The following is a 12,281-nucleotide window of genomic DNA, read 5'->3' as shown; positions in this document are numbered from 1 at the left end:
CTAATTTTATAAATTATTTTCTGTTTAAGGCATTTGTGTATTTTTATTTAATTTTTTGTATTAGCCTTCAGGGCCACACAAAATTAGACTGAGGGCTGAATGTGGGCCCTGTGCCGCCAAAGTCCCAAGTCATTTCCAAACTAATAGGACAACCCTGAAAACGTGTCTAAAGGTGAATTTGGACAAATCAAATACACTCAGAAAATGTATTAATTCAATTTAAAAGCTGTTAATGTAGAGTTATTTGTGTATTTTTATTTCATTTTATTAATTTTTTGACTAATTTTTTGCATTTAACTTTAAAAGACACACAAAGTTAGAGTGAGTAATGAATGTGGGCCGCGGACTGCCAGTTGCCAATTCTGACCTAGTCATTTTTTTTTTGCACAACTCCTTAAAAACTTAACTAAAGGTGAAGTTTTAAAAAACAAGAACATAAAAGATAACTTCAAAGGAAACAAAGTCATCACCAGAAAAAATATGTCAGGAGATCAAAGTGGGTTTCCTGAGGCAGTTGTCTCAATAAATGAAACCTCAACATATTATTCAAAAAGTACATGGAAGTTAAGTAAACTTAAAAAAACAAAAAACAAAAAAAAAAAAAAAAACACCAAAGACCCCTCTGACGAAAACTGACAGTTTTCAGTCAAAACATATCAGGAGATCAAAGAGATATTCCTGAAGCACAGTTGTCTGAATAAATGAAAGCATAAAATATTTTTTTTTTTTTTTTTAAAAATTAAAGAATCTTGCTGCAATTATAACGCAAAAGTCAAGGAAACTTCAAAGGAAACATCAAAAATGATCAGCAGAAAAAACATGTGAGGAGATCAAAGTGGGTTTCCTGGGGCAGTTGTCTCAATAAATGAAACCTTACATTATTTAAAAAGTAAGTATGCCGAAGTTAAGTAAACTTCAAAAGAAACATCAAAGCAATTCAAAGATGCCTCAGATGAAGACTGGCAGTTTTCAGGCGAAACATGTCAGGAGATCAAAGTGAATTAACTGAAAAACAGTTTTCCGAATAAATGAAACCTTAAAATATTCACTGTACATTAGGGATGTAACGATTAATCGTAAGGCAGTTAAAAATCGATTCATAGGTATCACGGTTGATATCGATTTTCTGAAAATTGAATCGCAGTACTTTTTTTAACCAGCAGAGGGCACAAGTGTAGGCGGCGGGCGGAGTCTGCTTATACTTTCTTTCTGCTTCTACTCTTAAACATGTTCATAAATGATTCCTTACCCCTTTAGCACCGAAAGAATATCTATAACATTACTTGAATATCTGTAAAAGTCACGTTTTTCTATTAGCTCTGTCTGCTAGCATAGCTTCTCTTCTTCACTGCAAGATATCTGCATGCCAACCGACCACTGTGTTACTAGCGCCCTCTGCTGGTTCAAACAAATATGACGTAAATCAGTGTAATCAGTTTTTTTTATTTTAAAGTCCAATTGTTAAGGCACAAAATACATTTTCAGTTGCACTTTTAAAAGAAAAAGAACTATTATGCAGTTTTGCATTGTTTATTATAGAACCAGAATTTAAATAGGCTTCATTTTCATTTCTATTATTCCTTTATTTATTTCTTTCAAGATTTATTTTTAGTTAAATTGCGTTGTTTTGAATTGTTTATCAAGGAATTCTTTTGACAATGAAAAATAAAAGGAAAATAGTACAGTATTTTCTAGTTTTTTCCTCAAAAAAATTTGTCTACAGTCCCATTTTGTAAAATAAATCGTGAATCGTATCGGGAGTTGAGTGAATCGTTACATCCCTACTGTACATAAATGTTTAAATGTGAGCAAATGCACAACAGTTAAAAGAAAATATCAAGAAGAAACCAGACTGTTTCCAAAAGCTCATTTTGTTCACTGTGTTTTAATCTCAACCAAAAGCAGAGAAGTATAAAAAATGTCCACAGGTATAAAAACATCATTAAAACGTCTATAAACAAACTCCTGTCGCCATCATTGCATGTTCTTGGGTTTGGAGATGACGCCGTCTGGATAACGCTCCTTAAAGCGTGCCACCACCTCAGGGTCCAGCAGGTGGATCCCATCCAGCTGGTTTCCCAGCGTCACCCTGAGAGAAAACAAAATTAAAAAATTGTTTGTTCCAGTGGTTCTCAACCTTTTTGGGTCGTAACCCCATTTTGATATCACAAATGTCTGGCAACTCCAAATGGTAAATGGTAAATGGACTTGATTTATATAGCGCTTTATAACCACACTGAAGCAGTCCCAAAGCGCTTTACATATCAGCTCATTCACCCAATCACTCTCACATTCACACACCAGTGGGACAGGACCGCCATGCAAGGCGCTAGTCAACCACTGGGAGCAACTTAGGGTTCAGTGTCTTGCCAAAGGACACTTCGACACATAGTCAGGTACTGGGATCGAACCCCCAACCTCTCGATCAGAAGACGACCCTCTACCACTTGAGCCACGGTCGCCCAGATAATTATTATTTATTAAATTACTTTTTGATCACATTTGTGATATAGTAACGAGATGCGGCAGCTCAGATATTTTTATTCTGTATTTTTTTTTTTAACTAGATTTATATCTGAGGATCTGAACATATATAATACAGTTGTTAGAGTTTGTGTGATGGTGTTTTAATTTGAAAAATAATGATTTCACAAAATTCACAAAAATTTATTTTTTATTATAAATTAGTTATCTAATTTCTATATTGTACTTTTTTAACTACATTTATATTTGAAGAAGTAAAAGTATAGAATACAGTTTGAGATTGTGTGATGGTGTTTTAATTTGAAAAACAATCATTTTTAAAAATTACAAAAGTATCGTTTAAATAAATAAAAATATCTAATTAAGAAATTATTTTACTTTAATACTATATTATTATATTTAAAACTAGATTTAAATGTAGTAAGTGAAAGGATAGAATACATTTTGAGATTGTGTTGCGTTTTAATTTGAAAAAATTTACAAAAATTTAATTTCAATGATTATGTTTTTTTTAACAATATTTATATTTGAGGAAGTGAAAGTATAGAAAACAGTTTCAGATTGTGTGCTGTGTTTTAATTCGAAAACCATTTTTAATTACAAAAATATAACTTATTATGATTATAAACTATTTAATTTTTATACTGTATTTGTTTTTAACTAGATTTATATTTGAGGAAGTGAAAGTGTATAATTGACTGTGTGTGGTGTTTTAATTTGAAAAACAATCATCTAAAAAATGACAATAGTATAATTTTAATCAGTATTTTTTTGTTTGTTTTTTAAATGAATTATTTTACACATGTTAGACTACCCTATTTGAACCCCAGGCAACACACAATCCCAAGGTGGGAAAAACCCTGGTTTATTAATTTGTGACGAATCCAGAGAAGGGGGCGGAGCCTAAATCTCACCAGTTGGGCTGGACGTTATGGGGTCGACCGAAGAGCTCGATCTTCCTGGTGCCAGGCGAGAGTCGCTCTATCATCCCATAGATCTCGTCTGGTTTGTGGCTAGTAGAGCGAACCTGGAGGAGAACACGTAAACGCTTGCTGGTGAAAGGCATCATGGGTAATAATAACACATTTCCATTCAAACACACGTACCTCAGCCACAATGACGTCACAGTCTAAACCTCTGTTGAAGCCCTGAGGGTTTCCTTTCACACCCACCTGAGGAAAAACTCACATTAGTGCCCTTCAAAATAAAAGCACCATTGTAGAAATGTGTGTTTGCAGGTAAATAAGTGACTAATTTTTATTAAAGAACCCATGACCCACCAGGCAGTGCTCCTTCCCGTGGTTCAGCCAATGACCCGTTCTGCCAGTACGGATGATTCTCTGCAGCTGATTGGTTTTCACCCAAATGATCTCGTCCACGCGGTCGTACCTGGAAAACAAGATGATAATAAATTCTGGAAGTTTCCTCCAGAGAGAACAGGAAGGATGAGACGATGGTGGATGAAGTCACTCACCCCCACAAACTGAGACACTCCCTGCCCAGCTCCATGGCCCTGTGAGGAGGTCAGAGTGATTAGAGAGAACCATTGGCTACATGCTAATGCTAACACATGCTGGCGATGCATGACAAAGTTCAATCTTTTACCAACTGTATCCCATAACATAGCCCCACCCCTTTACCCTGCTTTGCCAAAGCTGCTATGAGCTAAGCGAACCAAAACATGAACCCGGGACCTTCTTGCTGTGAGGCGGACGTGCTAACCACTAAGCTACCGTGCTGCTAAATATATGTAGGAAAATCCATTTTAGTATCGTCTAAAACATCAGCATCAGTTAATTAAAAATCAGTCCTAATTTCTAGTTAAATGCAATAAATAATTCCCATGAAAAGTTTATAAAATTCCTGAGCTATAGTTTCTGTGGAAATTTAAGGTACATTTTTCACCCCTTTGCAACTGTAGTTATTATTTATTGATCCCAATTCATTAACTAATGCACTTCAGTTTGTCACAGATTGTTTTATATGAAAACATATTCCTGTGTTAGGAATATTATTCAGACAATTTCTTTTTCAGGAAATGAACTTTGATCAACTTTCAACTGTCAGTCTTCCTCAGAGGCATCTGCCGATAGCTTTGATGTGTCCATATGAGCTCTTTCTGGGCGTGGCCAACTTGACAGTTCTGTCAGGCTGGCCAGGCATCCCCCTCCCCTCCCCCGATGATCTCTGGAGAAGAGAGCCTTGACAGTCGAAACATGTCAGATCTAGTTTCCTGGAAAAAGTCGCCTGAATAAGTAACATTTTAACATGTTTCAACAAGATGACTAAATGAACTGAAAAGGTTTTAATTCACTTCTAAAAACATTTCATCAATATTTGGTAGATTTCTGTTTTTGTTAATTGGTGGTTGAAGTTGAAACATGGCGTTAATACAGAAGGTGAACATCCGCACCCATTGCCCCTCAAATTGTCCTGACAACATTTTTAAATTTAATGAACTAACGAAACAAGCAACACATTAAACGATAAACAAAAAAATTAATTCATCAAATCAAATTCAAATTTAAAAGTGTTAGTTAATGGCTTATAGTTAATTAGTCAAAAACACAGGAAATAAAGAAACATTGTTAGCAATCTGTGGCAAATAGCTTCAGAAAACCCAAAAGGAAATTCAGATTTTCAGTCATTTTTAATATAGTGTGCGTTTACCTGCCCGTCATCCAGAGGAAAAGGAAGCCGTCGTCCTGCAGGATGGGAATGTTGAGCTTCCTCATCTCATCGTCCGTCAGCGTCCCGTACGGCAGCTCCATGTGAATGTCCCAGGGGGGGTCGGCCATCACCACCGCAAACTTCCCCAGGATGGACACGTCCAGGTAGCGGATGTCACAGCAGATCCACTGGGAACCAGAAAACACAGCAGTTCATTCCAACTGGTCTACTGAATCCAACAGGAGCATCTTTCTGCTCCTCCTCACCTGAGAAGGGAACAGTTTTCCCACGTTGCTGTCGGCGTCCTCGGCGTGCAGCCCGAGGTTGGCGGTCCCCGCCTGGGGCCCCAGCAGGCCGCAGTCGGCCTCTGGCGGGCAGTCGATCTCATAGTGCACGTACTTGCACGTGTCCATGTGGAAACATGTGTTGAGGAAGGAGCAGTCGCCCAGGCTCTCGTCCGTGTGCTTGTTGATGATGCGGCTGCGTGTCGAAACAGGAAGTTCAGGGGTCGCCATGCAAAAATGCAAAATGTATCGACGGCGGCGCAAGAGTTTGAGGAGGAGTTTTACACCATTTTATTATTGATTATTACTGATCGAATGCTGACAATATGAGGTTATGATGGAACGGATCAGTTTTCATAAGATCAGAAAAAAAAAAAAAAAACAATGAAAGCTTTTATTTTGAAGGGCATTTACATGCAGTAACATCCATTCTTTCATCTAACACAGTGGTTCTCAACCTTTTCAATCCGCGACCCCCAAAATAACCTGAGACCGGGGACCCCCACTGTTATCAAGGAAGTTTATCATTTGCACCATAGTACATAGTCGTCATAATGATGTAAATCCTTGTTTTAATCAGAAATAAAATAGGCTAAAAGTGACCAAAAATGGTGAAATGAGATTTTAAAAACCACAGAAACTAGTTAAAAGTTGCAAATTAAAGCAGCCAAAAACAAACAGGAAAAAGTGGTAAAAATGGTTCAAAGTGTCAATACTGACTTAAGTGTTTAAAATGTAGGAACAATTAGTTTAAACTGGCAAATAGACAGGACAAATCATGAATGTAGTTAATTAATAATAAGCATGAAATGTGGTGAAAAGAGGTTAAAAGTGATAATAATAAGTCAACATATGTAACATTAGGTGGAAAAGTGGTGGAAAGGGTTTAAAAGTGCTGAAAATGTCTTGAAAGTGGAAAAAAAATGTTCAGAAAAGGCATTGAAATTTGATGAAGTGGCAGAAATGTAGCAAAAATACAATAAAAAAAGAGCAAAAATATGGCGAGAAAAAGTGATGAAAATAGGTTAAAATATGGCAAGTTTGGTGTAGTAAAAATTGGCAAAAATTGGCTCAAATTAAAAAAATTCTTGAAGGCATCTGGTGACCCCCCTCCCAGTATCACACAACCCAGAATGGGGTCCTGACCCCAAGGTTGAGAACACATATCTTAAGTTGAGAAAAAGAATGAAAGCTTTTATTTTGAAGCATGCATTAACGTCTATTCTTTCTTCTACCAGTATGTAGCTGTAGATCAGTGCTTAGACAATGTTTTCCAGTATTTATCTTCAGATAAAAAAAATTGTTGTTTCTTCTTTTTCTTATTGATTTCTTTGAGTTTTAGGATATAAAATGTTTCCCAGCAAAATGACACAGCTGTAAATCCAGTCATTTCTGTATCAACCGTGACATCATGATAATTGTTTTGTTTACAAACTGCACCATGTTTTTATTTGACTCATGTTGGCACAAAGCGACTGTGTTTTTTCTCCTAACTGAGCCGTCATTGGCTGCACGAGCACGACGTGGTGGCGTCACTGACCGGAAATGCAGCTTAGTACAAGGCTGCGGCGTGTCCCCAGAGCGCACACACTCCTCTTTGGTGCCGTGGTCACAGAACTCCTGGACCTGAGCCCGACCTCGAGACCTGAACTTCTCCACGATGGACTGTTCCTTGGCCGTGCTGGTGTTGAGCAGCTCCAGGATCTCTCTGCTCACCTGGAACAAAGCAGAGAAGACGTCACAGTGACCGAGGGCGGAACCATTCATTTTAGCAATGATTCGATTCACGATTGGATTCATGGACGATATCGGTTAATTTTAACGATTCGATCTGAAATCATTCAGTGACTTTTTAAACTAAAATAATAATGTAACCAGTGTGAGTGAAATAAATCCCTGAATACTGGGCAGTGCAGGTGAGCTTTCATGGTTTCTTGATGTTTCTTCTAAGGGAATTGTCTATAAAACAACATTTAATGACAGACGTATTCACATTTTATTTGATTAAAGTCCAATCGTTTTCAATAAAAATACATATTAGGTTTACCCGACACTTCTGCTTGATTTTCCCAACATAAAAATAATACAATATTAACATAAAAAATGAAGTGCAACCGACATCTGTTCAGGTTAAACAAGCAGTGGTTGAACATGACAGTGAAGCCTGAGGCTTTCTGCAGAGCTAATGCTAATGAGCTAATGTGCTGCTGCGGTGAACGCTGTCAGTCGGGCCTGGAGGTCAACGCGGTGAGCGACTTCTTTAGAACCTATGTTCCTAAAGTGGGGTACGGGTACCCCCAGACGTACGCAATTTGTCACATGGGGGTACGTGAATAAAAATGATAAACAGCGCGACAACATTGGAAACTAGAATACAAATAGGTCAGGAGTCAGGAGTAGGGATGTCCCGATACAACTTTTTCACTTCCGATACGATACCGATACTGCAGCCTTAAGTATTGGCCAATATCGATCCAATACAATATCAGCACGAATCCTACATATTTTTATGACTTATTTTGTAGTGTGGAATGTTAGAAAAGGCTTCATCAAGTGATGTTAGAACAATAGTCAGCAACAGTAGGTATGAGAAAAACTGACCATTTATTATTAATTGGTTACATACATTTGAACCTTCAACATAATATCTACAGTATTCTACAAATGAATAAATATAATATATATCAAAGATTTTAGATGCAGTCAAATAAAATTTGATATTCGTTCTCTGGCTGATATGAAACCGATATCAACACCCCTAGTTTAATAGTGCAATGAAAACACAGATATGATAAATATTTTTGATTATAATCGTGATTACAATATTAATCAAAATAATCGTGATTATCATTTTAGCCATAATCGTGAAGCCCTAGCTTAAATCCCATGCCTTATTTCATTTTATCAATACAATCGATTGATTATTTTATGAGACGATTTAAGATTGATTAATGACAACACGGAAGCCGAGCACAGATGGATGTAGTTGGATGGTAGGATTAGAAATCCATTCATAGATCTGATGGATGGTGAAGGTCTTACCTTCTTGCTCTGCTGCTCCTTGGTGGACTGTTGGCTGAGGAGACTTTCTATCTCCATGTCCAGGTGAGACGACTGACTCTTACTGCTGCGCCCCTTCTTCTCAGCTCCGCCCCCTGACGTGGACAGCCCCGTCAGCTGCGAGGATGAGGAGGAGGAGGAAGAGGCGGGCATCAGCGAGCTGATGGGTACGGGAGGAGGAGAGGCGGAGCTCTGCGGAGCCGCGGTTCTTTTGCTGACGCTCTGATTGTCCGCTTTCCTCTTCACCCCCGTCCTCTGGGCCCCGCCCACAGAGCCGATCATGGCCCACAGCTTGGTGTGATCCACGGCCACCACCACCGTGAAAGACGAGGGCGTGGTCGAGGAAGAGGCGGCGGCGCTGGGCTGGCGGACCTCGATGAGCTCCTGTGCTGAAAACTTGAGCAGCAAACTCTGGATAGAGCCGTGAGCAACCGTGGCTTCAGACTGAGGAGGAAAAAAAACCACAAGAATCAACAAAACGTCAACTCAGCATTATGTGACGACCAGGGTTGGGGGTCAATTATAATGTAACTGTGTAGTTGATCATTAATTATAACTATGGCATAATTAATTGTAATTAAAAAAAAATCCGTTGCTGTCATAATGGTAATTAAATTGTAATTGAGTTTAGATAATTTACTTGTAATTTTCATGAAAATTCTATAAAAATTGTCAATTATAACTTTACGTAAAACTTACAGTTCTATGTACAGTTCTACACATATGTAGTTAACAATTGTTAAAATATGGCACGTATTGTGCAGATGTTTGATAATAAACATCTGCATCCAGAACAGTCTTTCTGGTAAGACTGAGTTAGTTTAGTTTTAAGAAAAAAGAAAAAAAGAGAAAAAAAGAGGAAAAAATCTGAAAAAAGGGGGGAAAAATAATAGAAAAAAAATAACGAGTTAAAAATCTTATCAAGATATTATTAGTTTTTATCCCTAAAACTGACAAGAAAAAGGCTCAGAGGTCCACACCAAAAATATTAAAACCTATATTTTCATTGATTAGGAAGACTAACAAGATAATCAATAGATAGGAATGAAATTAGAGATGCTAACAGAAAGCTAACACAAGAGGAAGGCTAACTTTTAGTAGGTTATTTATTCAGAAATGTATTCAGTAATTGTGATTGAATTTTAACTTTAGTAATTGAGAACGGAATTGTAATTGTGTTTGAGGGGAAATTAATAATTGGAATTGTCACTGTATTCACAATTGAGTTGTAATTGAACATGGATAATTAAAGACGTGTAATTGAGCCCAACCCTGGACTGAGGACAGACGGAGACTCACGCTGAGCTCGTTGGTGATGGCGAGGGAGTCAGTGGGCAGTGACAGACTCAGGTCAGACAGATATCCCAGCAGCCTCTTCTCCAGCTCAGGATCAGGAGGTTTCTCAGTCTCCTCCTGCGACGCAGACGGCGCCGACGGAGCCGGACTGTCGCTCCGACCGCTGGAAACATCTGCACTGCCTCCAGCGTCTGAATGGAAACACGGGAGAGGAAAAAACTTTTAAACAAACACCTTAGTTTGTAGCTAATCAACAACAATGAGTCATTCCACGTCATTTTAACATATTTTCAGGACATCCCACACTACATTGATTTATTGATTGTTCCAAAAGGACTGAGCTGCTGGGAGCAGAGTTCCTTAGCTTAGTGTCTGGATATATTTGTTACGGATGTTGGTAGTGGTTGCATTCATGTTGCCAATGAAAATTCCAGCACTTTATTGAAATAATGGACTATGAATATTATTACCTCCCCCTTTCAGCAGCTGAAGCACTCCATTAGGTATGGCTTCGAAAACAACAGCAAATTATTTTGGTGGAGCCGGAAACTTAAACCGATTTAGGAATTCTTCATACCTTGATTATTTACCAGTTGATTCACTAATATTATACCGTGCTCAACCAATCTTGAGAAAAACTGTTTGATTTTAATATAAAATCAAAGTGTTATTCCATATTGTGCAAGTTGTTGGAGAAATTTTATGTTAGTAAATGAGCTTCCAGGCAGTTTAAGCTTGTTTGTGAAACTGTGCCAATTTCTATGGTATTTTTTTTCACACTGTAATTGAATCCGAGTAAGAAATTAATTCAACCCACAGAATCAAAAATATAATTTAGGGAGATATTCCATGTTATCTCCTTCCTTGAGCAACCTGATTATGAATGAATTGTTCATGGAAGTAAATGACAGCACCTCAAGGCACTGATGTCCACTTTTTAGGACCTTTCAATTTCACAAACAGAGCTATGAAAGATCCGAGGCTGTCAATCATCGTCATATATCACATCAAATCTCGTTTTTCCAACCTCAAAAAACTTCAAACAAACAAACTTCACAGAAAAATTAGCACTTGAACACAATGTAGGGTGATAACAACAATTCATACGGAAACATATGAATAACCACCTTACCCTAACTCAGGAAATACCCTAAAATGTTTATTTTTTTACGTATATGTTTTTTTTTTTTAAAGGTGAAATTTGTTGTGTTAAATATGTTAAAATGAAAAAAAAATATATATGACAAAAGCGGGATTCAAACCCACGTTAGCGGAAGGAAGGATCCTTAAGTGCGGAACCTTCGACCACATCCTGGCACATTACGCTTATGTAGAAAAGGTCTTGAAAACGTACTTTCCTGTAACAATAGTCCACGGGGCTATTGATACGTTTATGTATCAATAGACACTGTAATAACTAATGATCACAGCAAAGTTTAGGTTTGGGGAAAAAATGATGTGATGAGTATTTTAACTTTAGTTTGACCAACATTCCATCCGTTTATCACTGAGGAGGCGAGGTTTATGACCAGTACTGCAGCCAGTCAGCAGGGGGAGTGTCTAGTTAGATGTACGTGCCAGTTACATTTAATCATTTAGCAGCCATTTATTCACAGACGTCCCCAGAAGCCACACAGTAAAACCTCCACACCACAAGGGTGCGCTCTAGGGTAGTTCATGTGCTAAACAGGGAGCGCTTAAAAAAAAGCTTATGGTGAAAAAACTGACCTGAAAATTGAAAATAAGCACTTTTCTTAGTTTGCACGTATGGTTTACTTTGAATAAAGCATTACATATTGTCTTAATTGTGCGGGTTTAGTTTGTGTTGTGTATAAATGTACCACTCTCCCGCCCTGCTGGATCTACCTGCGGTCAGCTGAGTTGGATCCTTCCGCCTCCTCTGCAGTCTTTCCCGCAGTGAGTCCAGCTGCTTCTTGTGGGCCTGGATGTTGCTCCATGTGTCCGACATGATAAATAAGATACGTAGGTAGGAGCTCCGACAGGTCGTAGCCGTCAGTGTTTTTAAAACAATGTCCTCCGGCCGCGAGAGCAGTGCAGCAGGAAAAGTGTCCGACTGGAGACGAGCGGAGGAATGTTAAAGGTTCCTGACTCGAGCCCGTGAACCTGCCAAAACATCAACGTTTTATATTTATATAAAATTACACTACCTTCTAAAAATTACAAATACTAAAACAAATAAAAAATACATAGATGTTAAATCCGAGTCCATTTTTTTTTAAACTTCAAAACCATTATTTTTATGACGCTTTATTGATGAAGTAAATTTTGATAATTTGCATATTTTTCATATGAAGCAGTTTAGATAGTTTTTATATTATATATATTCTCTTTATTTTAGATTGATTTATTTTGAGTTCTTCCGTTCCACAAGCTAGATGCAACATTTTTCTCTCCATAATGCACAATGAAGAATGTAAGTTTTAAATGACAAATATGCAGAAAACTGAACTGTTTAAAATGTATCTT

General features: G+C 37.8%; 1 protein-coding gene across 1 annotated transcript; it reads right to left on the bottom strand.

Moving 5' to 3' along the window:
- Positions 1–1,866: 1,866 nt before the first annotated feature.
- Positions 1,867–11,883, bottom strand: mettl3 (methyltransferase like 3). The gene is made up of 11 exons (XM_028475182.1): positions 11,661–11,883; positions 9,798–9,985; positions 8,481–8,942; positions 6,979–7,154; positions 5,421–5,634; positions 5,155–5,342; positions 3,959–3,997; positions 3,765–3,873; positions 3,591–3,656; positions 3,399–3,511; positions 1,867–2,089 (listed from the first exon to the last, which is right to left on the bottom strand). Exons 1-11 carry the CDS (start codon positions 11,761–11,763, stop codon positions 1,975–1,977), a joined length of 1,773 nt encoding a protein of 590 aa, XP_028330983.1. The 5' UTR covers positions 11,764–11,883; the 3' UTR covers positions 1,867–1,974.
- Positions 11,884–12,281: the final 398 nt, after the last annotated feature.

The sequence above is a fragment of the Gouania willdenowi genome, chromosome 18 (genome assembly GCF_900634775.1).
Source record: "Gouania willdenowi chromosome 18, fGouWil2.1, whole genome shotgun sequence".
NCBI lineage: Eukaryota > Metazoa > Chordata > Actinopteri > Blenniiformes > Gobiesocidae > Gouania > Gouania willdenowi.
This window is presented reverse-complemented; position numbering and strand designations above follow the sequence as displayed.

What these genes read in the sequence shown, in the direction of transcription:
- mettl3 (XM_028475182.1), bottom strand. Translation starts at nt 11,763, where the DNA reads ATGTCGGACACATGGAGCAACATCCAGGCCCACAAGAAGCAGCTGGAC. An exon ending in CCATCACCAACGAGCTCAGC is followed by an intron (nt 8,943 to 9,797) that starts GTGAGTCTCCGT and finishes TTTCCTCCTCAG; the next exon opens with TCTGAAGCCACGGTTGCTCA. An exon ending in TGTACTAAGCTGCATTTCCG is followed by an intron (nt 5,635 to 6,978) that starts GTCAGTGACGCC and finishes TTCGACACGCAG; the next exon opens with CCGCATCATCAACAAGCACA.